The 27,134-nt window shown below is 45.8% G+C and overlaps 1 protein-coding gene across 1 annotated transcript in view; it reads left to right on the forward strand.

Annotated features, from left to right (window-relative positions):
- Positions 1 to 27,134, forward strand: part of PLEK (pleckstrin) — a 398,482-nt gene that overhangs the window by 93,182 nt on the left and 278,166 nt on the right. Inside the window, exon 2 of the mRNA XM_069234077.1 lies at positions 13,218 to 13,373. Coding sequence (XP_069090178.1) covers positions 13,218 to 13,373 — 156 coding nt within the window. The remainder of the gene's footprint in view (positions 1 to 13,217; positions 13,374 to 27,134) is intronic.

Below are 27,134 nucleotides of genomic sequence, written 5' to 3' on the forward strand. Positions count from 1 at the left end.
ACCCCTACCTCTGTCCTTGGCAGGATGAAGCACTCTGGGCACAAATCCCCCTCCAGAACCAGTGGAGAAAGGCATCCACTACCTCTGTCCTAGGCAGGATGAAGCACTCTGGGCACAAAGCCCCCTCCAGGACCAGTGGAGAAAGACATCCACTACCTCTGTCGTTGGCAGGATGAAGCACTCTGGGCACAAAGCCCCCTCCAGAACCAGTGGAGAAAGGCATCCACTACCTCTGTCCTTGGCAGGATGAAGCACTCTGGGCACAAAGCCCCCTTCAGAACCAGTGGAGATTCACATCCACTACCTCAGTCCTTGGCAGGATGAAGCACTCTGGGCACAAAGCCCCCTCCAGAACCAGTGGAGAAAGGCATCCACTACCTCTGTCCTTGGCAGGATGAAGCACTCTGGGCACAAAGCCCCCTCCAGAACCAGTGGAGAAATGCATCCACTTGAGAGACTGTGGCTTTGCACTCCCCAGGATACAGCAGTGGGCAAACCAACACTGGAGAGACTTGAGAGACTGTGGCTTTGCACTCCCCAGGACAAAGCAGTGGGCAAACCACCCACTGGAGAGACTTGTGTTACTGTGGCTTTGCACTCCCCAGGATACATCAATAGGCATGGTGCCCCCTCATGGAGCTGGCATAGTGCACTCATCCGGCTGAGGTTCCCCCCCTTCGCTTCCCCCTGAGGTGCCTGTTTTATTTTGATCTGATGCCCCTGCAGTGTTCTCTCCGTTTTGATCGGGTATCTTGTGTGGGCCTCGCTCATGCATTTTGGGCCCAGTGGTCCACGGACTATGTAGGTACAGTACATGGACTTGAATTCTTGGTGTACATATTTGTTAATAGTGTATATATATTTTTGAGTAATGGATTTTTATTGATAACAATCGTTCAACTCATTTCCTTTTGTCCTTGCGTTCTTCCAGGGGGGGTTGGGGGCTGTAAATGTAATGTATCAACATGTATTTGTGTGTGTGTTGTAGTGGGTGAGGGTGGGGGTTTTGCGTATTGCGTGTGTGTGTCACTCTCTTTTCCCTTCCCCCTCCCCTGTGTCGTAGGTGCAGTATTCACCGTGGTCATCGCCGACGGCGTTCGTGCTCCTGGTAGAGGAGCAGGAAGAGAATGGCAGGTAGAATTTGGAGTTCCGGCTCCATGGTGTCCTGGTTCCTCATGGCGTGTGTAGAGGTGAGCGTTTTCCCTTCCGAGTCCTGTTTCCGCTGTGTTTTTGTTCGCATTGAATCCGCCCCGGAAAAGGTGGCGGATTTGCCTCTCATTATAGTGTGGGCGGTACATTGTCTTAAGCCTGTCTGTTGGCGGTGACCGCCACGCTGTTTGTTTGTACCGCTGTGGTGGTCGTAGTGTTAAAGTGGCTGTCTATGTTGGCGGTTTCCGCCACGGTCGTGATTCAATTTTTTTTACCGCCGGCCTGTTGGCGGTTTTACCGCCGCTTTAACACCGACCGCCAGGGTTGTAATGAGGGCCACAGTGTCAAATGTTCAATCAACCATCATCAACTGAAATATGAACGTTTCAGGTATGCCGAAATGTACATCACTAAGTGAGGCACAGAATTGTTTCCTGAGGTCAAACCATCAATCATTAGATGAACAAATACTTGTTTTTTAGACTGTTTTTGCACAGCTCTCTCCTCAAGAACAATTCTCCTTCGCCTTAGGAAAAAAATGGACATACCACTCATTTTTAGACCAGGGTATTCTGGTACCATGGATGTCCACAATGTGCTGGAAATTACCACCATTTTGCTTGGGCTACCATTTTACCACGGTGGGCAGTAAGCATTATACCATGGACGTCTACAAGTTTCTGAGAATTACCACAATTTTTCTAACTAAAACAATGTGCTGGGGTGGGCAATGTTGCCAAGAATTACAACCATTCTGACATAACTCACTCCTAAAATACATTGTTCATGACTTTAAACATGATGCTACAGATAATATAACAAATGACTTTGATGACATCAGTGATAACACTGCATTTCACCTCAGCACTGACAGAAATAATCAATAATATCAGAATAGGTACAGTATAATTTCTTTGTTTGGAAATGCTATTTATTACCAATGTTGAATAGGGAGAAGGACCATGTTTCACAGGAGTCAAAGCCTTAAGTGAGACTTAATGCTCCTCTCTCGTCCTCAACAATAGTACTATATGGCATGTTACACAGGGGCACCTGCATTAATAGTTTACGCCATACCATTGTTTCTTCTGCATCATTTATATTCTGTAGCTATTGTAAGAGACTAAAAGGTTAAATCCACACACTGATGTAGAAACACATGGTTTAGGCCTTTTTAGTAGGAGCACTTTTGTGAAGTGATTCTTGAATGGACTAACCAGTGTTTTATTAGAAAAGGTTAAGCTGTATTGCAGCAATAATACAGTTTGCCCTTTGCACTATAGTGATGTATGAACTTGTGTTTATTAGCTCACTTGTTGCAAATAACATGTTACTGGGCCATATTTATTTTAAATGCCATGGAGTTTCCTTTCTGTCATCTCAGGTGGCTCAGTAACAAGAGATGCCCAAATCATTACCTTCACCAGATGCCTTGCAGAGACTGTTCTAAGCTACTGCCTGGGGTGGGACTTAATCCCCCAGCCTACACCTTGCTGTTGATGCCTGCAGGAGGCCACCTGACACACAGAAAAGCGCAACTGCAAACCTGCTGCGCGGGACCACTCTAATCTACTGGATGGGGTGGGACTTCATCCCTCAGACTACACCTTGCTGTTGATGGCTGCGGGGGCCACCTGACGCGCACAAAAGCGTGGCTGCAAACCCACAGTAGGGGACTACTTCAAGCTACCGGCTGGGGTGGAGCTTCATCCCCCAGCAGACGCCTTCCTGATGATGCCTGCGGGGGTACCTAATGCGCACAAAAGTGCGGCTACAAACCCGCTGCGTGGGACTGCTCTAAGGTACAGGCTGGGGTGGGACTTTATCCCCCAGCCTACACCTTGCTGTTGATGCCTACAGGGGGCCACCCAACACACACAAAAACTCGACTGCAAGGCACATGCCCAGGTGAAGAGCAGGCCAACAGCTGGTCTGTCTGCACCCGTCCGCAGCAGTAGGAGGCTGGGCTGGGCCACCACTCTGACACTGAAGTCCTGGTCTTTCCCTTGCTGGTGGAGGAAATTGATGAGAAACTATCCTTCAATCTCTTTTGATACACAAATCTCTTAGATTTCTTTGTGCCATTTTTAACACCTGCTCTAAGCAGGTGTTAAAAGTGCCAAAACAAATGACGCAAAGAAATCTCTTAGATTTCTTTGTGCCATTTTTTCAGCCCCCCTAACAGGGGAATGCCTTCTTTGCATACATTATGCCTGGTGCAGGCATAATGTAGCGCAAAGGGTTACAAAGTGTGCAACGCATGCATCGCACCACTTTGTAAATATGGTGCAGCGCTTTTGGCCATCTAATGCTACATTAGCATAAAACAAACGATGCTAATGTGTTGTTAGAATGGCGATAGGGGCTCTTAAATTATCCCCTTTATGTTCTGCCTCACAGTCCCTAGAAGGGAAGTATAAAGTTCCTTATCTTATTATGCTTTTGGGTGATTTTGACTTACATCGTTGACCCATGAATTGTCATGGAATTGCACATCCTTTAGTTGGTGACCATGAACAGGACAAATATTTTGAGCACTCTGCTGAGGGCAGTTTTTTGGTTTGAGATTATGGCAGACTTTAATTTGGTACATGCTAGCTGGGGTATGGAAGGGCTGATAGTCCCAACCTTTAAAGGCAGAGGGGACAACACAAATATTGACCTTACATTTGTCTCTGCCTTTTTGGCGCAGTTTGAGCATAGCTTTGAAGTGCAGGGGTCAGTATTTAGCGACCACAACCTGTTGGCCCTTTTTATGAACTGGGAAACCTGAGATGTTAGGCCAGAGGCAAAAGGTCCCTCAAACAAAGATATTATTCCACACAATCAGGGATGTAGATTAAATGGAGCAATGTCTCCCATGATTTCCTCCTAGACACCTTGCATAACACATGTGACCCCAATTTTGATTTGTGCTTGAATGACAAGGGGGATGATAGAGTGATTCTGGAGGCTTTTGGTAAAATATGCAAGCAGGTCAACAGTAACCTTAGGGTCAATGGTAGTCAGGGCAAATCCTTAGTCGAGAGATGTTCAATTCCGATTGCTCTAAAGCCCTCCATAACTTGGTAGTGGCACTAAAGGATATGCAAAGAGAAAGGACATTAATTGCAAGTAAAAGGAAGGAGTATAAGTTAGCTACCCAAGCCCGTAAAAAAGAGAATAGGGAACAAGCTTGGGAGTATCTGGCGAACCTGCTTAATTTAACCAACAATGCGAGGTTTTGGGAAATTATTTATCACCCCTTTTTCTCAGGTGAGTCAAATAGGATTATAGGCTGTATTGTTTCAGGGGATGAATGAGTGAAACACTTCTCTGTAATTTATGGTAGCACAGTGGAGAGTATGAGCTCTGTAGTATTGACCAGGTCTGGGGAGGATATGCATACCTGGTTTACTGAGGATCAGATGCAGCCCGCTATAATAGCCATGTCTAAGAGCAAGGTCCCGGGGCCCGATGGGGTACCCGCCGATTTGTTTGTCCATGACATCCGGCTTTGGACTAGGGTTCTAACCTGAATATTTTATGCAGCATGGAAAGTAGGCCATCTCTCTACCTGGCGATGTTTGATCATCATTCTGGTGTTCAAAAAACAGCTAAAGTCGGACCCAAGGCTTGTCTGTCAAGGTTTTGGGTAGGGTGATCTTTGCCAAGCTAACAGATTGGGGGAAAGTGATCTCCTGTTTTCAGTGTGGGTTCAGCTGGGGTAGGAGTACCCAGGACCAATGCCAGAACCTGCACCTGTTAGCGGGTAAATAGAGAGTGGCCAAAAGAGATTGATTACATCTGGCATTCATGGATTTGTCATCAGCATTTGACTGGGTAAATAGAGCCAAGCTATAGTCCACGTTAATTGACATGGGTTTGTATATTGGCACTGTTCATTTTTTGCATGGACTTCATCAGGGCCCTACCGCAATGGTCAGATATAATCATGAAGGGTCCCTATCAGCACTGATAAAAATTCATAAAGGTGGTGAGGCAGGGCTGCATTCTGCCCCCCCTGCTGTTTACTTTATATATAAACAATGTGCGCCCAGTGCTATGGTCTGCCACCAAGGATATTCCCCTGTCACGGATGATACCGGCTTTATTGTATGCATACGATATGGTCCTGCTAGCCAGAACCACAGTGGGGTTCCAAAAACTTCTTGACCCCTTTGTTGATTTTACATCTTCTCTTGAAATGGAGGTAAATCACTCCAAGTTTCATACTATGGTAATTGGCAATTTAATTAAGCTCCATAAGAAAATATTTGGCGGGTCAGGAGCTGATGAATGTCTCTACTTTCCCATATTTAGAGCTTATTTTTGATAAGCGAGGTTCTTGGGCCCCCCAAAGTAGGGTAAAGAGAAATCTATTGGCTAGGGCAGTGACCTCGCTATTTTACTTTGCCATTAGGCTGGGTGCTAGACTTGTACAGGCAATAATGAAGATCTATGTTGCCAAATGTTTGCCAATAGTGAGTTACAGTAGTGGGTTATGGGGCTATAAGGACTGTGGTGAGATTCAGAGAGTGGAGGATGCCTTTGCAAGAAGACTGCTCTGTCTCCTGCAGTCAGCTTCCACTTTTGTTGCCCATGAGATACTGGGCTTGAATGACATTTCTAAGAAATTGGCCCTTGCCCCTATAGTTAGCTGGTTTAAAGTCTGGTCAAACCCTGAATTGGAATTAGATATGACCATAATTATACAATTCCTTGCCCTGGACAAAGGACTTAATATTCCATGGCTGTGTTATATTAAAGACTCCCTGGAGAAGAAGGGTTGTTCTGCTTTTTTTTAACCTGAACAAATCAAGGGAAAATATATACTATTGATCAAACAGCAATTTATGAAATGAGCCAAACCTGAAAGAGAGGGCGAGGAACTGCAAAACGTATGGTTAGGTCATACATACTCCTAAAGACAGATATTAAGAATGGAGCCCTACCTTTGTCTTGTGAATTCTTTACATCATCGTTTTTTTTTAACAAGGTTCAGATTAAACCTTTTACACAGGCTCCTAGCAAAACCCCAGATCTATCATAATGGGGATAAACAGAGCCAATGCTCTTGTGATGATTTCTCAATACAGGACACAATACACTTTATTTTTTTCTGTGGTCACTATTGCAGTTTGAGACAGTAGTGTATATTACCTTTTTTTAAGTGGGGAAGGTTTTTGCCAGGTAAAACCTGCTGTGATTTATCTACATATGTTGCAGTCCCTCATAATTTGTCATAATGTGGCTTGTTTTTGGGCAGGTTGTAGGAGGCTGGCCTGGCTTATAGTGGGTACCTTGTGGTACTTACACCTTGTGCCAGGTCCAGTTATCCGTTATTAGTAGATTAGAGGTGTTCTAGCAGCTTAGGCTGATAGAGGTAGCTATGGCAGAGCAGCTTAGGCTGAACTAGGAGACATGCAAAGCTCCTACTATACCACTTATATCACTTAGCACTATATCACAAGAAAACACAATACTCAGAGTTACCAAAAATAAAGGTACTTTATTTTAGTGACAATATGCCAAAAGTATCTCAGAGGATATACTCCCTTAGGAGGTAAGTAATATACACAAAATATACACACAAACCAAAATCAGGTAAGTAAACAGTTAGAAAAGTGGTGGAAACACTGTAGAACACAATAGAATGCAATAGGAGACAATAGGCCTAGGGGCAACACAAACCATATACTCCAAAAGTGGAATGCGAACCACAAATGGACCCCAGGCCTAGTGTAGTGTGTAGAGGGTCTCTGGGAGTGTAGGAAAACACTAAGGGTACCCAAGATAACCCACCCTAAGACCCTGAAAAGTAGGAGTAAATTTACCCTACTACCCCAGAAAGACAGTAAAGTCGAGATAGGGGATTCTGCAAAGGCAACAACTGACTACAATGTACTGAAGATGGATTCCTGGACCTGAGGACCTGCAAAGGAAAGGGACCAAGTCAAAGAGTCACGCAAGGTTTCGGGAGGGGCAGGAGCCCACTAAACCCCGGATGAAGGTGCAAAAGGGCTGCCTCCGGGTGGAAGAAGCTGAAGATTCTGCAACAACGGAAGGTGCCAGGAACTTCTCCTTTGGTCAGAAGATGTCCCATGGCATGCTGGAGGATGCAGAGTTGTTTCCATGCAGAAAGACCACAAACAAGCCTTGCTAGCTGGATTTTGGGTGCTGCCAGGACCCAGGAAGGACCAGGAGGTCGCCCCTTGGAGGAGGAGACAGAGGGGGCACTCAGCAACAGGCAGAGCCCATGCAGAAGCAGGCAGCACCCGCAGAAGCACCTGAACAGGCATTCAGAAGATCTGAGCATGACAGTCGACTCACCACAACAACAGAGGGTCCCACGAAGTCGGAGTCCAACTCAGCGAGTTGGGCAAAGCAGGACAGAGTGCTGGGGACCTGGGCTAGGCTATGCACAAAGGAAGTCTTGCAAAAGTGCACAGAAGCCCGAGCAGCAGCAGACCATGCAGTACACAGGACTTACCTCCACCAAATTTGGACAAAAGGGCGACTGGACTGTCGGGGACACTTGGATCCAGCTCCTGTGTTCCAGGGACCAGGCTCCTCAAGATGAGAGGGGACCCAGAGGACCGATTATGCAGAAGTTTGGTGCCTGTGTTGGTAGGGGGAAGATTCCGTCGACCCACTGGAGGTTTCTTCTTGGCTTCCAGTGCAGGGTGAAGGCAGACAGCCCTCAGAGCATGCACCACCAGGAAACAGTCGAGAAAGCTGGCAGGATGACGCGCTACAATTTTGCTGGTAGTCTTCTTACTACTTTGTTGCGGTTTTGCAGGCATCAGCGGTCGATCCTTGGCAGAAGTGAAAGAGAGAAGTGCAGAGGAACTCTGGTGAGCTCTTGCATCCGTTATCTAAAGAGATAACCACAGAGGAGGGTTGGATACAGAGAAAGGTAAGCACCTATCTGGAGGGGTCTCTCACGTCACCTGCTGGCACTGGCCACTCAGAGCTGTCCATTGTGCCCTCACACCTCTGCATCCAAGATGGCAGAGGTCTGGGACATACTGGAGGAGCTCTGGGCACCTCCCCTTGGGAGGTGCTGGTCAGGGGAGTGGTCACTTTCCTTTGTCCCGTTTCGCGCCAGAGGAGAGCTGGGGTCATCCCTGAACCAGTGTAGACTGGCTTATGCAAAGAGGGCACCATCTGTGCCCTTCAAAGCATTTCCAGAGGCCAGGAGAGGCTACTCCTCTCAGGCCCTTCACACCTATTTCCAAAGGGAGAGGGTGTAACACCCTCTCTCAGAGGAAATCCTTTGGTCTGCCTTCATGGCACTGGGCTGCCCAGGCCCCAGGGGGGCAGAAACCTGACTGAGGGTTGGCAGCAGCGGTAGCTGCAGAGAAAACCCTGGAAAGTTAGTTCGGCAGTACCCGGGCTCTATGCTGGAGCCCCAGGGATGCATGGTATTGGGGTGACAATTCCATGATCCTCGACATGTTACATGGCCATGTTCGGAGTTACCATTGTGACGCTACATATAGGTATTGACCTATATGTAGTGCACCCGTGTAATGGTGTCCCCGCACTCACAAGTCTGGGGAAACTGCCCTGAACAATGTGGGGGCACCTTGGCTAGTGCCAGGGTGCCCTCACACTACGTAACTTGGCACCTATCCTTCACCAAGTGAGGGTTAGACATATAGGTGACTTATAAGTTACTTATGTGCAGTGGAAAATGGCTGTGAAATAACGTGGACATTATTTCACTCAGGCTGCAGTGGCAGTGCTGTGTAAGATTTGTCTGAGCTCCCTATGGGTGGCAAAAGAAATGCTCCAGCCCATAAGGATCTCCTGGAACCTCAATACCCTGGGCACCTAGGTACCATATACTAGGAAATTATAAGGGTGTTCCAGTGTGCCAATCAGAATTGGTAAAATGAGTCACTAGCCTGCAGTGACAATTTTAAAAGCAGAGAGAGCATAAACACTGAGGTTCTGGTTAGCAGAGCCTTAGTGATACAGTTAGGCACCACACAGGGAACACATACAGGGCACACTTTATGTGCACTGGGGTCCTGGCTAGCAGGATCCCAGTGACACAGGCAAAAACAAACATACATACAGTAAAAATGGGGGTAACATGCCAGGCAAGATGGTACTTTCCTACACAGGTGTCCTTAGGTTTAGGAATGAATGTTAATGTGGGCCATGATATGGGGATTGACCTCTCTGCCTGCCTTCTTTGCCTCAGATTTTTAGCATTTTAATCATTTTAGCTTTTCAAATTTATTCTTTTAACTGTGTAAATAAACTTGTTCTGGATTAACATAATTTCACTAGGGCCCAGTAGGGTCCACCTTTTTATAATGTTTTTTAAGGTAGTTATAATGCGTACTTATATTTACTAGTGAGTTATTCGAGTGGTTTAAATGCTTTGATATTTATTGTCTCTGTACGTTTTTATGGATTTTTAAAATCTGAATTAAATTGATTCTGTTCAACGGTTCTGAGAGGCAGCAAATGTTTAGCAACCTCTCAAGAATACATCTGTCTGTTTAAGATGGTCCCAGATCAATGAAGTGATTGGTACCTGTAGGAAGTTGGCTCTGTATGTGCTATTTCAAAGTAAGGAATAGCATGCACAGAGTCCAAGGGTTCCCCTTAGAGGTAAGATAGTGGCAAAAAGAGATAATACTAATGCTCTATTTTGTGGTAGTGTGGTCGAGCAGTAGGCTTATCAAAGGAGTAGTGTTAAGCATTTGTTGTACATACACACAGGCAATAAATGAAGAACACACACTCAGAGACAAATCCAGCCAATAGGTTTTGTTATAGAAAAATATATTTTCTTAGTTTATTTTAAGAACCACAGGTTCAAATTCTACATGTAATATCTCATTTGAAAGGTATTGCAGGTAAGTACTTTAGGAACTTTGAATAATTACAGTAGCATATATACTTTTTACATAAAACACAAATAGCTGTTTTAGAAGTGGACACAGTGCAATTTTCACAGTTCCTGGGGGAGGTAAAGTATTGTTAGTTTTAGCAGGTAAGTAAATTACCTACAGGTTTCAGTTTTGGGTCCAAGGTAGCCCACCGTTGGGGGTTCAGAGCAACCCCAAAGTTACCACACCAGCAGCTCAGGGCCGGTCAGGTGCAGAGGTCAAAGAGGTGCCCAAAACACATAGGCTTCAATGGAGAGAAGGGGGTGCCCCGGTTCCAGTCTGCCAGCAGGTAAGTACCCGCGTCTTCGGAGGGCAGACCAGGGGGGTTTTGTAGGGCACCGGGGGGGGGACAAGTCCACACAAAAAGTACACCCTCAGCAGCGCGGGGGCGGCCGGGTGCAGTGTGCAAACAAGCGTCGGGTTTCCAATGGGAGTCAATGGGAGACCAAGGGGTCTCTTCAGCGGTGCAGGCAGGCAAGGGGGGGGCTCCTCGGGGTAGCCACCACCTAGGCAAGGGAGAGGGCCTCCTGGGGGTCACTCCTGCACTGAAGTTCCGTTCCTTCAGGTGCTGGGGGCTGCGGGTGCAGGGTCTTTTCCAGCCGTCGGGATTTTAGAGTCAGGCAGTCGCGGTCAGGGGGAGCCTCGGGATTCCCTCTGCAGGCGTCGCTGTGGGGGCTCAGGGGGGACAACTTTGGTTACTCACGGTCTCGGAGTCGCCGGAGGGTCCTCCCTGAGGTGTTGGTTCTCCACCAGTCGAGTCGGGGTCGCCGGGTGCAGTGTTGCAAGTCTCACGCTTCTTGCGGGGATTTGCAGGGGTCTTTAAATCTGCTCCTCTGTAACAAAGTTGCAGTCTTTTTGGAGCAGTGCCGCTGTCTTCGGGAGTTTCTTGTCTTTCTTGAAGCAGGGCAGTCCTCTGAGGATTCAGAGGTCGCTGGTCCTGGGGAAAGCGTCGCTGGAGCAGGTTTCTTTGGAAGGCAGGAGACAGGCCGGTAGGACTGGGGCCAAAGCAGTTGGTGTCTTCTTTCTTCTTCTGCAGGGGTTTTCAGCTCAGCAGTCCTCTTCTTCTTGTAAGTTGCAGGAATCTAAATCTTTAGGTTCAGGGAAGCCCTTAAATACTAAATTTTAGGGCATGTTTAGGTCTGGGGGGTTAGTAGCCAATGGCTACTAGCCCTGAGGGTGGGTACACCCTCTTTGTGCCTCCTCCCAAGGGGAGGGGGTCACAATCCTATCCCTATTGGGGGAATCCTCCAACTGCAAGATGGAGGATTTCTAAAAGTTAGAGTCACTTCAGCTCAGGACACCTTAGGGGCTGTCCTGACTGGCCAGTGACTCCTCCTTGTTTTTCTCATTATTTCCTCCGGCCTTGCCGCCAAAAGTTGGGCCGTGGCCGGAGGGGGCGGGCAACTCCACTAGTTGGAGTGCCCTGTGGTGCTGGAACAAAGGGGGTGAGCCTTTGAGGCTCACCGCCAGGTGTTACAGCTCCTGCCTGGGGGAGGTGTTAGCATCTCCACCCAGTGCAGGCTTTGTTACTGGCCTCAGAGTGACAAAGGCACTCTCCCCATGGGGCCAGCAACATGTCTCAGTTGTGGCAGGCTGCAGGAACCAGTCAGCCTACACAGATAGTCGGTTAAGGTTTCAGGGGGCACCTCTAAGGTGCCCTCTGGGGTGTATTTCACAATAAAATGTACACTGGCATCAGTGTGCATTTATTGTGCTGAGAAGTTTGATACCAAACGTCCCAGTTTTCAGTGTAGCCATTATGGTGCTGTGGAGTTCGTGTTTGACAAACTCCCAGACCATATACTCTTATGGCTACCCTGCACTTACAATGTCTAAGGTTTGGCTTAGACACGGTAGGGGCACAGTGCTCATGCACTAGTGCCCTCACCTATGGTATAGTGCACCGTGCCTTAGGGCTGTAAGGCCTGCTAGGGGGGTGACTTATCTATACTTGCATAGGCAGTGAGAGGCTGGCATGGCACCCTGAGGGGAGTGTCATGTCGACTTACTCATTTTGTTCTCACCAGCACACACAAGCTGGCAAGCAGTGTGTCTGTGCTGAGTGAGGGGTCCCCAGGGTGGCATAAGACATGCTGCAGCCCTTAGAGACCTTCCCTGGCATCAGGGCCCTAGGTACCAGAGGTACCAGTTACAAGGGACTTACCTGGATGCCAGGGTGTGCCAATTGTGGATACAAAAGTACAGGTTAGGGAAAGAACACTGGTGCTGGGGCCTGGTTAGCAGGCCTCAGCACACTTTCAATTCAAAACATAGCATCAGCAAAGGCAAAATGTCATGGGGTAACCATGCCAAGGAGGCATTTCCTTACAGTACCCATTTTCATCCTGTCGAAAAGCAGCCTAAACTGGAGGTTAGAAGCAGCATAAATAGTAGGATGAGGCTTGTTCTTCAAACAAACCATATTTTTAGTTCCATATTTCAGCAGTCAGTTGATAGCGATGTTTGATTGATCAGAATGAATGTTTGGTAAGAAGCAACTGCAATTTCATTTATTTTTTCATGTGCTTGGACACAATAGTCTCTGACCCAGGATAGACTTAGAATAGAGACAAATAAACAGATTTTGTCAGTTTTTCCCAACAAAATTTACAAAAAGATTGGCAAAGATAGGCCTCTGGGTCCCCCTTAAACTTTTTATTGCTTAGGTTTTGATGTAGTTGCCCATGAAATTACAACCCTGCCCAACTCAACTTCTTGAAACTGACAAAAGCCTTCAATTCAGCCACCAAGTGAAACTATTGATGGTAGAATTTTTATTAAAAAATGGGAGGGTGGCTAAATAACTTTATTCTCATGTTGTTAAACTCACATATTGTCTGTGGTACATTTAATCGATCCACGTTCAGTATTATTTTATATGATGTTTCTTACCTAATTTGAAAGGTTGTATTTAGACTATCAGGAAATGTTTCCGCAGCAAAACCTAAGCGTTATGACAAATTGTTAAACTATTCAGTGAGTGTTCATCTTGCGTAAAGTAGCCTCTTGACAAAAAAGCAACATTGATAGAGAAGAAACAAGTCAGGTTTGAAAATATCACATCTGTGGTTCCAGCGTGTGACTGTAAGCAGCAGAGTGGCCAGCTCTGGATATTAGTGGATTGAGTAAGTGGCTTGCATCAGTCATGGAGATTGTTGTCTCTTGCTTGTCTTGCAGGGTAGCATTTTTAACAAATGGAAGCCAATGTGGGTTGTTTTGCTTGAAGATGGGCTGGAGTTCTACAATAAAAAAAGTGATAACAGCCCAAAAGGAATGATCCCACTAAAAGGAAGTGCCCTCACTAGCCCCTGCCAGGACTTTGGTAAAAGGATGGTAAGTAATTGCAGCTGTCATATATTTTTTTACTGCATGTTTATTTCCATAATATTTCAATAAGTAAAGGTTTATCAACAGTACTGCAGTGTGGAATAGAATTGATTCACTCACTTCACTCACTATGAAAAAAAACATAAGCTGCACAACCCTCCAGGAACCTCCTCCTCCTTCAACAAGCACATGAGACATGCAGCAGCTCTGCTTATTATACTTGCCATTTGGGAAGGTAACTTGAGGGAGCCTTAAGTGAAAAACCACAGTAGAATGGCACCATAAAATGATTATAAACATCAGGAGTGCTTTCCTTATTGTAGTGTATTGTATCATTTTATTATTGCTTTTCTATTCCTGACACTTTCTGGATGGTCAACAAAGTAGCTATTTCATTTGTTATAACTATGCAAAAGAGTGTTGATTTGTCTGTGTTTTGGGGTTCCGTGTAGTATGTTTTGCTGTTCCGTTTGTAGACTTGTGCAGTGCTTGCATATACAAATCAGTACATCTTGTAACCTGAACCTAGTTGACTCACGCTTATAGGAACAACCTTGCCTTTATAGCTTCTCTGCTCTGTGATTGCTGATTATCCTCATTCTGACTGGGAGGGTGTTCCAGATTTTGGTATGTCTGTACAGAGAAAACGCCCCTGCCAATTGCTATTGTTTTAATGGTTAATGATCAGCAGTGTGAATATTCTGATCCTGAAGATCTTTCCTTGACTGTAGATCCTGTGTTTAAATTGTAAAACAGTTGGTCCTTTTACTATGGATCATTGATTTAGTGATGCTGAGAGTTGTGAAATATCTTGTTCTTGAGATTGGTAGCCAGTGTTTCGCCTTTGAAGTTGAGGTAATGTGTTTAGATGTTGAACATGTCCATCTCTAGTTTCAGGATTGACTGCAGGCTGTTGAAAAAGTGCCCTGGAAGATCAATGTAGAGCTTGTTGACATTATCAAAGAGATGGCAGCACTTGAGCTATTGAGGGCTGGTCCATTCTTCTTTGGAATATTGCAACCAAAGGGAAACATGCTAGGTAACAGCTCAGGGCACCTGGCAAATTCAAACATAGAAAAGAACAAATTAGCTGTTGTAAATGGCCCTTTCTGCAGGGTTATCACCTAACTTTTTGCCTTTCTCCTCCTATGTTTTTGACCTTTTTGATGGCTTTAGTTCTCTGGGAACTTTACCACTATTAAACAGTGCTAAGGTGCATGTGCTCTCTCCCCTAAAACTTATGATATGATTTGCTTACACCTGTTTGGTATATTTAATTTACATGTAAGTCTCTTGTAAAGTGGTATACCATATATCCCAGGCCTGTAAATTAAATGCTACTAGTGGGCCTGCAGCACTGGTTGTGCCACCCACATACGTAGCTCTGTAATCATGTCTCAGACTTGCCACTGCAGTATCTGTGTGTGCAGTTTTTAACTGTAAATTCGACTTGGCAAGTGTACCCACTTGCCAGGCCTAAACCTTCTCTTTTATTACGTCAGGCACCCCTAAGGTAGGCCATAGGTAGCCCCAAGGGCAGGGAGCAGTGTATGGTTAAGGTAGGAAAGGTGTTTTATATGTCCTGACAGTGAAATATTGCTAAATTCATTTTTCACCATTGAAAGACCTGTCCCTCTCATAGGTTAATATGGGGGCTACCTTTAAATCTGATTAAAGAGTAGATTCCCTCTGGGAGCGGATGGACATGTGGAGTTTGGGGTCTCTGAGCTCACAATTAAAAAATACATCTTTTAGTAATGTTGATTTTAAGATTGTGTGTTTGAAAATGCAACTTTTAGAAAGTATTGGTGACTGGGAGTAGGAGTTGTTGTATGGGTGATTGATTAGGTGCGTAAGTCTTTGTATTGGTGGTAAAGTGGTTGTGTAACTGTCTGAATGGGTGAGTTCATGGGTGTGCTTTTTGTTGTGTGTGTGAGTGAGTGGATGTGACGGTGGTTATATGTATTTTATAGTAGATTTGTGAGTCATGTATGGGTGAGTGAGTGGGTGTATCAGTGGTGTATTGCGCTGTGAGTGGGTGTGTGGATGGTTGTATGAGTGTGTTAATAGCATAGTTCATTATGTATGCATGAGTGAGTGGGTATGTTAGTGTGGTGTGAGTGAGTGAGTAGGTGTGTTGCAGTAGTTGTATTGCTCTTTTAATGAGTGTTTTAGTATTTGTTTGTGTGGTGATCTATGTGAGATTGTGTAAGAGTATGATTGGGTGTGTGAGTGGTTCTGAGGATGATGTCATCAGTGATGTCATTTGAGATGTCAGGTAACTATATCTGCTGAATTTCTTAGGTTTTGTTGAAGTAAATTCAGAAACTTACTATAATGTCCATATAACCTAGGTTTTTTTTCAGTGAAAAAAAATATATACATATTTCAGTGAAAAATGGCTTTCGCTGTGGTGGCCGTCGTGTCTTTCATGCGATGCATTATGCAGATACCTGATTTACCATATCTCTTTTATGAGAGAGAGAGATCGATCGAGCCTGGCTCGTCATGAGCAGACACCTGAGCTGCTGGTATGGGAGTATTTCTAGCAGCAGCTCAGCGCCAAGCTCTGCTTCTACTGTCTACCCATGATGAGGCAGAGCTGGCCGACAGGGCTGAGTGTTTCACCTGTTCTAGAGTTGGCGGAGCTCCAGAGGAGATGTCAGAGCTGTCTGATAGGACAAAGTTCGAGGATAGTCTGGTAACAGGGTTGACAATGTAAACCTAAGTGCAGACCTCTGTCGTCAGTCAGTAGAATTGCAGTCTTAAATTGAAGGAAATCTCAAATGAGGTTATCATACAGAAGCTATGGTAAATCCACCATGTCGTAATGCATGACAAGGGGAGTGTGGTGAACAGCAGCAAAGGGGTGATAGGGAGCACATACGGAACACACGCACTCTTATGAAGTGCGAGTAATAGATTTAAAACCAGCGCTGTGAATAACAAAAACAAAAATGGGATAAGTACTTTAAAGGCATTGGAGACATAAATAGTACATTAAAAAACACACACAAAATGTGTGCTGCTGCCACGGTACAATGTATCAAAAAGCCTGGTCCAAAAAATGACATAAGTACTTGCAAGGTGTCAGAGGAAGAAATGTTTAAAACAAGCTGTTGGAGTCAACAATGTTTAAAACAAGTGCTGTGCAGCCAAAACATAAAGTAGTTGCCCAAAAATGGATGTAAACAGTACTTGGGAATCAGGACACTCATAAGAGCAAAGACATGAGGAACAAGCATTGGTAAATGCAGCAAATATGCTACAGTCAATAGAAACAGAGGAAAAGTAAGTGGCAACCACAGGAGCTAATGAAAAGCAAGGGGACGGGACGTAAGCACCATTTAAGATATATGTTAACAATAGATTTCAGGCAAAACCTAAAAATCACTCTTTCTGGACCGAGAACTAGCTTTCTGCCATTGGTGTAATTTCGTTTAGCGGTTCAGGCTGTCGTAAAGTTTAAAGTCTCTATGGGAAGTTAAATGGGAAAAACAAGTTTTGGGACCCCCTTTTACTCAGCCCTGCTTGACAGATCACCCTGAAGCTGTACAGACAGTAGCTGAAGTGATTGGCACACTAGTTATGAAACTTTTGTGAAGCTTTGTCAAACAGCACCCAAGTTATTGCAAAACAAAAAACACTTTTCCTCAGGAAACTAGGTCTTAACTATGACTACCTACTGGTGATAACCAGTACGTAATCTATCAATGCCATGGCGGTGAATGTAACTCTATCTGTTAAAATTGTGTTTTCTTTTTAAGTGGGCACTAAAATATGCTCTGGTGCACTGCAGAGCACGGACTCTGTTCTCCTGACCTGGCTTGACAAATTGTGTTTTACCTGGAAATGATGACCTCAAAGCAGGGCTGTTACAATTAAATCTGTCCGCTGCATATAATTTAGATACCATGCTATTTTGGTTGATCATTTCTCTACATTGGGTCTCGCAGGTACAGCAGTCCAGTGGTTCAGTTTGTTTATCTGCAGTTGAATACAGATTGTCTTACCACCCCTCTTTCTGCTCTGCAGTGCTGTCAGTATCATTTGAAGTTCTACAGAGGTCTGCTATCTCCACATTTCCTTTTTAAACTATTGGTGGAACTGTTGAGTAACCTCAGTCTCTCTTTTAGCTCCTACTATGTGAATCATACCCAGTTATTGCTGAGATTCAGCAAGCCATCATTTTATTCTATAAGCCTACCATTTATGGTTGGACCGCACCCGATTTATTGATTTTGAATGGGGGCTGCTAAAATGTGCTGATCAGAGAAGGAGAGGATGAGTGCCAGCAATACATTTTGGCCCACTCAGACAGTCTCCTTGCCATTATCTAACTAGCAAGGGAAACTTCTTGTAGGCACCTAGGATAATGACCTCTCATTTGAAGTAATCATTCAGAAGGCATGGGCCGACTGCTTCCTGCATCTACACTATCGCACACATCCACAGGGCTGGAGGCGTTGCCCAGCAACTTCCAGACAGCTTCTTTCCAGTGAGTAGCAGGCAATTATGACTCAACCAATTATCGCACTGCTGTCGGATACCCAAGGGGTATGGTCCCTCAGCAGAGGGATTCCCAGAATATCTATTGAGGCCCTGAAATTACAAGAACAGAGGGGGCAGGCCCACCACCACTGGGCACAGGGCATAAAAGGGGTAGCAAGCAGGCCAGCACATCAGGGTCCTTGTAACAAGGTGGAAGTCCTTCTCCCAGGCCAATCAAGCAGGTAGTTCCAATGGCGGTCCCTTCTGCAGCACCCCAGTGCCTTGGAAGAACAGAGTCAGGGAGCAGCTGGCAGCAAGGCAACACGCGGAAAAGCAATCCAGTGATTCCTTTATGCCACCTATCAGGCAGGAGGGTAACAGCAGAAGAGCAGTCCAGATGAGTCCTTTGTGCAGTCCAGCAGTCCTTTTGACAGAGATTCAGTCCCAGTCCCCAAAAGTGCTCTAAAAATCATGGGGTCAGAGAGCCTGTACTTGTACACAAAAAATGTCTTTGTTCAGGGGGTGACTTCAAAGGAACCCTTTCAAGTGAAATACAACCCCTTTCCAACACAGCCCTGTCTCCAGACATCAGTAGCGGGTAATCCGCCCGTTGCGTGAGGGGAAGACACAGCCTATTGACATGTAAGGTGTGAACAACCCTCTTTGTCCCCAGTCCAGGATGACTATCTGTATGCAGATGTATTCAGATGCCTCTTCTTTCACACCCACCTCCTCCTGTGTTGCGGCTGTCTGGAAAGTATGAACAAAGATTAGCTGTCACTCTGCGCTAGACGTGGATGAGAGTCAGACTGCAAAACTCTAGAGTTATAAGCTTAGAGAAATGCCAACTTTCTAAAAGTGGCATTTCTAAAGTAGTAATTTAAAATCCAGTATCCAGTTCACATGCAGGACCCTCAAAGGGTTCCTTGGAGTCAGCAAGTTCACTGATTGGTGACATCACTCTTGTGCTCCACCACCTCAAAAGGCCCAGTCTACTCGTCTTGGAAAGCACGTGGCTCCACTGACGCCATGTCCCACACTTTTTGGCCAGGTTGAAACTCAACCAGAGTGGCATTCTGGTTGTACCAGGACTTCATGTCTTCCTGGCTTGCTTCCAGGTTCTCCTGAGTGAGTTTTCTGAAGCGTGCTGTTTGGTTTCTAAAAGCTAGCATGTAACTAAACACATCCTGGGAGGGCTTACTGGAGGCCTTCACCAAGCCCTCTTCACAAGACTCAGAGGTCCCCTCGCAGGGTGGCCATACAACAACTCAAAGGGGCATAAACCAAGTCCCTTCTGTGGCACCTCCCTGTTAGCAAACAGAAGACATGGCTAGAGGACGTCCCACTTATGCCTCATGGGAACTGACAGGCCCATAATCATGCTCTTCAAGGTTCAGTTGAATCTCTTAACCAAACCATTTCCTTGGGGGTGGTAAGGAGTAGTGAACTTGTAGGTCACTGTACACTCCTTCCACAGAGACTTAATATAAATAGATATGAAGTTGGTACCCCTGTCAGATACCACCTCCCTGGGGAACCACATGTGGGTAAAACCCCCCCATCAATGCCTGGCCCACCACAGGGGCTTTGATTGATCTAAGAGGAATAGCTTCTGGGTACCGGGTGGCATGGCCCACTAAGACCAGGATGAACCTGTTGCCCATGGCTGTCTTGGCATCTAGAGGCCTTACCATGTCAAAACCCACCCTTTCAAAGGAGGTTCTGACCACAGGCAAAGGTTGGAGGGAGCCTTACATGTCTCCTCATTCTTGCTACTTGCCGGACAAGTTTGGCAAGACCTACAGTATGCATCAGAGTGCCTGTGCATTTGGGACCAATAGAAGTGGGTGACAATCCTTTCAAAGGTCTTGTCCTGCCCCAAATGTCCAGCTAAAGGCACATCATGAGCTAAACCTAGTAGGAAGGTTCTGACACACTGGGGTACTACCAGCACACGTGCTGCCCCAGCCTAAGCAACCTTAAGCTCACTATATAAGAAGCCATCCTCCCAATAAATCCTGTGTGATCCAGACTTCTTAACAGATGTCTGGTCTGGAGCCTGCTGCCCCAGACCCTCCAGAGCAGAGCATGTCTTCTGTACCTCACAGAATTCTTCCCTGGTGGGAGCACCTTCCTGCTGCCAATAGGTCAGCTCGGGCACCACCCCCAGTTCAGCCACTTGTTCCCCTGTAGGCTCCAGGACGTTACCCTTAGGTTCACCCTCCTCCGGTATTGTGGGAACGTCTGGAGCGAGTTTCCCGTGCCCTTGCCCTTCCTCCTTCTGGCAGGTACCTGGGCCACTCTGACAGGGTGCCATTGACAGGGTCGTCACACATGCCCACCCAGGCAACCTAACATCTCCAAGTGTGACCTGTGTTCCACCTCCCTCCAAGGGGAATCCTCCAGGTCATTGCCTAGCAGACAGTTGACATGCATGGTTGGAATCACAGCTACTCTCAAGAAACGTGAGACCCCACCCATCAAAGGGAACCTGTGCCACTTTGCACAGGCTTTCAGAGTTGTCTATTGCAACTACTTGGTGAAGTGCATGGGGAACTACCTGCTGTTCAGACACCAGGTGCCTCCTCACAGTAGTCACACTGGCTCCTGTGTCTCTCAGGGCTTCCACCTTCTGTCCATTAATGGTCTCCCAATGCCTGTACGTTGTAGTGTTCTCAGGCAGGAGGGTCATCTGGACCATCTCACTATCCCCTAGTGAGACAAGGGTCATCTCAGCTGGCTCCCACCCTTTTCCTGGAACCGACTCCTCCCAAAGAGCTACACTGGCAACCCCTGTGCCTGAGCACCACGAGGTGCCTGTGTCCCCTTGGGACATTTGGGATTCCCTCCTCATGTGACCCACCTGATCACATGCGTAGCAGTTGCGGGGAACCCTCTCTGCAGGTTTCCCTGTAGAGACCCATGGTTTCTTTTCAACTGGGGGCTGGGAATCCTTACTCTGGGAACTAGGTTGGAACCTTTTAGAGAACTCCCCGTTTACCCTTACCCCCTCCCCACTTATTCTGATGGGAACCCTGTCCCTCCTTGGCGGAGTCTCCCTCATACCTCCTTTGGACTCTGCTGCTCTCCCACTGGTCCGCTGCCTGAGCAAGCTTCCTGGGGTCAGTCAGCTTGCTGTCAATTAGGTGCTGGCACAACTCTGGAAAACAAAGACTATACAAGTGCTCCCAAGCAATCAAATTGTACAGCCCCTCAAAAGTTGTCACCTTACTGCCCTTCACCCAACCATCCACTGACCTGCAAAAGAATCTATATACTCCTACCAAGTTTGGGATTCTTTCTTCTTATATAACCTAAACTTTTCCTTATACTGATCAGGAGTAAACCATATCTGGTGAGTAGGGTGTCCTTCGTGATAGAGTAGGTGAGTCCCTGAAGATCCCCTAAGGATGTCAGAGTGTCCTCTGCTCTACCTCAAAGTGTTTCCACAGACCCGCCCCCCAATGTGCTTCAGGGACCATGTTCATGTGGAGAGCTGACTCATACCCCTGAAACCACAGATAGATGTCATCTTGCCTCTTGTAATCTTTTACTAAGTCCTTTGGAATGTGTACCCTCCTTTCAGGCTGCACTGAAGTACTGCTGCCACCATCTCTGCTGGACTGGCTCCTTTGGTCCAGCTCCCTCAAACTTAATTCATGAGCCATGAGCATCTTTTTCTTTTTTATACCCGACCTTCTCTACTCCATCTCCATTTTATTTTTTTCTAACTCCAGCTGGTGCACTCTCTCTGCTTGTCTGTCCTGCAACTCCTCAGGTGTCAGACCTTTGGAGGAAACACTACTGCCTGCCCTGAAGACCCCCCCAGAGAGAACAGGGTTACCCAACACCACATTATGAATACTCTGTACCTCCTCACCCTTATCCCCATCCCCTGTGTTCCCCTCAGCCTCCTTGGCTGCCACCCAGGCCGTCAGTGCCTTTTGCAGCTCCTCCTTCCTAGTGTAGCTCATGATTGGGCAAGCAAAATCCTTACAAAATTGCTTAAGTTGAGCCACTGTGTACTCCTCCAGTTTCTCCAACTCAAACACAGTTTTTGTAGCAACAGCTGCTGGTGCATCCCCAGATTGAGACAAGCTTGTGAGGATCAAAAAATGTAAGAATTCCAAAAAGGCAGAGAGTTCCCAAGAAAAAAAACAAAAAAGGAAGAAGAAAAAAGCAAAAAAGAGAAAAAAAAGCAAAAGCAAGTAGTATGTGGTCATGTAATTGTCGTAGTTTGGACTCTTGCTCTGAGCAAGACTGCTGGTTTAAGGATGACAGTACTTTTGTTTGTAGGCGACTACGTCTTTCCTACAACAAGTCGCAACTGTTGTCCCAACCTTACCGGCTCACTAGCAGCACCTCACCAGAAACACAATAGTAAAAGATGATTTATGGCAGCCGTTATGCATGGACTCGAGAATAAGATATCTCAGGGAGTGTCGTGGTTAAACGGAGATTACCCATTTTCTCACAGATATATCATGTCTCATACAAACACAGGCAATGACACAGATGCAGTAGAGTTTCAATAGTTTTTATTTAACATAACTGCAATTTGCGATAGGTTGCATGGGCTGCAATGATTAGGATAATGAATAATGCAAGAAACAGAATTGTGAAGACGAGAGTCATTATTAAAAAGACCCCCACCATCTTGAAATACTTAGAAAAGATATATGAGATGTATTATGCCTTAATACCCTAATGTGAAAAGCCTAACCTCCTACCTAAAGGAGAGCTGGGTTTGTTAAACCTAATCTGCCAATGCCGGTCCATGAAAGGAGCCCCCAACCCTAGTTACCTTGGAATGAGGTCTCTATCTCAGACTCCGCAGGGACACGAAGACTGGGTCAGCGTCAAGACGACTGCAGCATCGGTATCAGCGATGGTGGCGATGCCCTCTGGTCAGAATCCCTCTGATTATCTGTCTAAAGTGTGATGTATTTATACAGATCTACAGGGACCACTGACGTAAGTGTGTTCCTAAACAATAGATAACAGACATGCTTGGGACGGCAATCAATATAAACAATCCCTCGAAAGTATACAGAGGGAAAATCCCTAAGTGTGAACACCTACTGTTTGTTTGTCTTTGGTGCTTGATCTTGACACCTTGGCGCGGTGACACTGATAATGTTACCCATAACAAGTGGCCTATCTATAAACAAGGCAGCAATCTTAGAAGAAATAAATAATTAGATGGGCTCAGACAGAGCAAGCTAAGTAGGTTAAAAGTCACTAGGTGACGGGGGCACGAGTCTGCAAGCCAGAGGCTAAGCTAACTCCTGTTATCCCATTAAAACGAACTAGGATTCACTACATAATGGTCTGCACTGAAAACAGTAGTGTACTCTAAATAACTGTATGTCCAGTTCAAATACAAGTTCTATCCTCACCGCTGATCACTAATGTTAGAAATGGGATCTCTGGTTGGCAGTCAGTTTGCTCTCTGTCCAAGCAGGGACCTTCACTCTAGTCATGGCTATGGAGGTACACACTTAAGATAACCCCTGCTCACCCCCTTGGTAACTTGGAACTAGCTGTCAGGCTTATCTCAAGGGCAATGTGTAAAGTATTTATGGCAAAAGACACAGTATTACAGTGATAAAACTACAAAGTAGACACCACACTAGTTTAGAAAAATAGCTAATATTCATCTGAATAAAACAAGACCAAAACAACAAAAATCCAACATACACAAGTAAAGTTATGATTTTTTTTTAAAAAGGAGTTTTACTCCATAGAGAACAATGGATGCATTGATGTTATAGAAAGTACCTGGTGTGTGTCAAAAATAAAGCCACACGCGTAAGTCTGAAAAGTCAGTGATGCGTCGAATCTTTACTCACAAGTGAGGCCGAAAGTCATTTCTTGTCCCGTCGCTTAGGCGATGCATCGTTTTTCTCTTCTTCAAGAGAGTGATGCATCTATTTCCAGACGGGCACTTCGGGTCCGGGCAGGTTTAGGTTGATTTTGACGCCCAGCGACAATGTGTGCGAAATCCAGCCGCACGCTGATGAGGAACAGCGTTTTGTGGGGCTTGCATCGATTTCAGAAGCTTCAAGCGGGTGTTGTGTCATTTCTTCAACTGCAATGCAGGTGATGCGTCCATTTCCTAGCCGCGATGCAGGTGGTGCGTCGATTTCTCAGCCGCAATGAAGGTTGTGTATCGTTTTTATATCTGCGTTGCAAGTGGTGTGGAAAATTTTTCCCCACACAGCTCGTGTGCATGGACTTCTGCCTTGGTTCCACCAGTTTCATCTTTCAAGGGCCTAGGGACTGGAGTGGGCACCATTTAGCATGGTAGGAGTCTCAGCAGAGAGTCCAGGTGCTGGCAGAGGAAGTCTTTGATGGCCCTGAGACTTCAAAACAGGGGGCAAGCTCAGTCCAAGCCCCTGGAGAGACTTCACAAGCTGGAATATACCACAAAGTCCAGTCTTCATCCTCTTTTAGGCAGAAGCAGCAACTGCAGGCCAACCCAGCAAAGCACAGGCAAAGAGGCATTACTCCTCCTCCAGCTCTTCAGCTCTTCTCTTTCGCAGAAGTTCCTCTTGAGTCCAGAAGTAATCTAAAAATCTGGGGTTTTGGGTCCACTATTTATAACCCATTCTGCCTTTGAAATAGGCAAACTTCAAAGGAAAGTCTCTGTTGTTCACAAGATCCTGCCTTACTCAGGCCTGGCTCCAGACTCACACCAGGGGGTTCAAGACTGCATTGTGTGACGGCAGGCACAGCCCATTCAGATGTGAGTGTCAGCTCCTCCCTCCACTCTAGCCCAGATGACCCATCAGGATTTGCAGGCTACACCCCAGCTCCTTTTGTGTCACTGTCTAGAAGGAATTCGCAACAGCTCAACTGTCAGTCTGTCCCAGACAGGGAATACACAAGCAGGCAGAGTTACAGAATGATTTAAGCAAGAGAATGCCCACTTTTTAAAAGTGGCCTTTTCAAACTGACAATCAAAAACCAACTGTATTTTTAAATTGTGAGTTCAGAGACACCAAACTCCAAATCTCTAGGTGCTCCCAAAGGTAAACTACACTTACAAGATATTTAAAGGCAGCCCCCTTGTTAACCTATGAGAGAGATCGGCCTTGCCACAGTGAAAACCAAATTTGGCAGTATTTCACTGTCAGGACATGAAAAACACATCACTACATGTACTTCCATTAACATACACTGCACCCTGCCAATGGGGCTACCTAAGGCCTACCTTAGGGGTGCCTAGCATGTATTAAAAGAGAAGGTTTGGGCCTGTTGAATGTGGGTTCACTTGCCAGGTCAAATTGGCAGTTTACAACACACAGACACAGTAGTGGCAGGTCTGAGCCATGTTTACAGGGCAACTCATGTGGGTGGCACAACCAGTGCTGCAGGCCCACTAGTAACATTTGATTTACAGGCCCTGGGCACCTCTAGGCACTTTACTAGGGACTTAGTAGTAAATAAAATATGGCAATCATGGGAAAGTCAATTACACATATAATTTACACAGTAAGCACTTGCACTTTAGCACTGGTCAACAATGGTAAAGTGCCCAGAGTACTAAAACCAGCAAAACAAAGTCCAGCACACAGTCAAAACATAGGAAGCAGAGGCAAGAAAGACAGGGGAGACCACACCAAGGATGCCAGGTCTAACACACACCCAAACACTCAAGGATGCAACCATTCACACACCCAGTCACTCACATGTACAAGCACTGATACATCCAGGCAGTCACCCATTTAGCCATTCACACACTCACTCACTGACCAACAGAAGTACTCAAACATCCACTCACTCTTCCATATAAAAACCGATTGACCCACTCACTTTAAGATACAGCCACTCATACACCCACTCACTCTCCCATACAATCACAACTCAGTTCTACTTACAGCCATTCATACACTCACTGGCTCACCCATCCAGCAACTGACTCACCAACTCACTCACCAATACAGTGACACCCATTCACTTACCCAGACAACCACTCTCACACCCACTCACTCATCCGTACAGCCATCCACACACACACACTCGTTCAACGAAATGCAGCCACTCACATAGTCACTTGTTCACCAATACAGTTACTAACATATCTACTCACTTTCCTATTCAGCAAATAACTCAATCACTCATTCACCCATAGACCCACTCACATACCCACTCACACATCAATACAACCACTTACACTCACTCGATGATGTCATCAGTGATGTCATTTGAGATTCTTCAGTGATGTCACTGAAAATGTCATTAGTGATGTAATATGTGAAGTCATGAGCAGTGTATTAGGGGAGCGCAAGTTATAAATAGCTCAGGTAACTATTACTGCTGAATTTCTTAGGTTTTGTATGCATAAATTCAGAACATAACTATAACGTCCCTGTAACCTTTGGTTTTTTTCAGTGACTTTCTAAGATATTTTAAATGTATAGTCATATTCATTATTATAGGTTTGTCGAACCACCTCCGTGCACGGCCTTCAGCAGTGCATGGCAGTGGTTAACACATGGCCTGGCCTGTGGCCAACCCCCTATAAGCACCCAACCTATACCATGCATGACCTTCACCCATGCACAGTGGAGGTTGCTTGCAAGACCTGGTCTGCAGCCAGACCCAGCGGCCAACCCTCCTAACCACCCAACCCGATGCTACGCATGGCCCTTTGGCCGTGCTCAGCAGGAGTTGGCAGTAGCCTCTCTGGGTGTGAGAATAGTTGTGAGAGGGTGTATCGGGGGTGAGAGTGGCTGTGAGAATGTCTGTCTGGGTGTGAGAGTGCATACATCAGTGTTTTAGTGAGTGTATCAGTGCATTCGTGAGTCTGTGAGGGGGTGCATGAGGGTGTCAGTGAGTCTGTGAGTGGATGCGTGAAAGTCTGAATGGGTCTGTGACTGGGTGCGTAACTGTCTGAGTGTATCTGTGAGTGAGTGCGTAAGTTTCTGAGTGGATGTGTGAGTGGAAGAAACTGACTGAAAGAGAGAGAGAGGAAAAAAGAGAGAGGGTGAGAAAGAGATACTTTTTTAGGCTTTGATGTATGATTTACTTAGAATGAGTTATTTCTCTACCATTTAAAATAAAAAATGTATTTGTCATTTTTTAAATTAAAAGTAATTTGTATTTTTTTTAAAAGGGAAGCAAGTCTGGCTGGACTCAAACCCTGCCTGCTCAGTGTGAAGGTCCAGCAACTGTCACACTGATCTATAAGCTTTTATTTTTATTTATTTATTCCAGTCCTTCATAGGTCCCTCCTTATTTACTTATTTTTTAAAAATATTTTACAAAAAT

Source organism: Pleurodeles waltl, chromosome 5, assembly GCF_031143425.1.
Source record: "Pleurodeles waltl isolate 20211129_DDA chromosome 5, aPleWal1.hap1.20221129, whole genome shotgun sequence".
In the NCBI taxonomy this organism is placed as follows: domain Eukaryota; kingdom Metazoa; phylum Chordata; class Amphibia; order Caudata; family Salamandridae; genus Pleurodeles; species Pleurodeles waltl.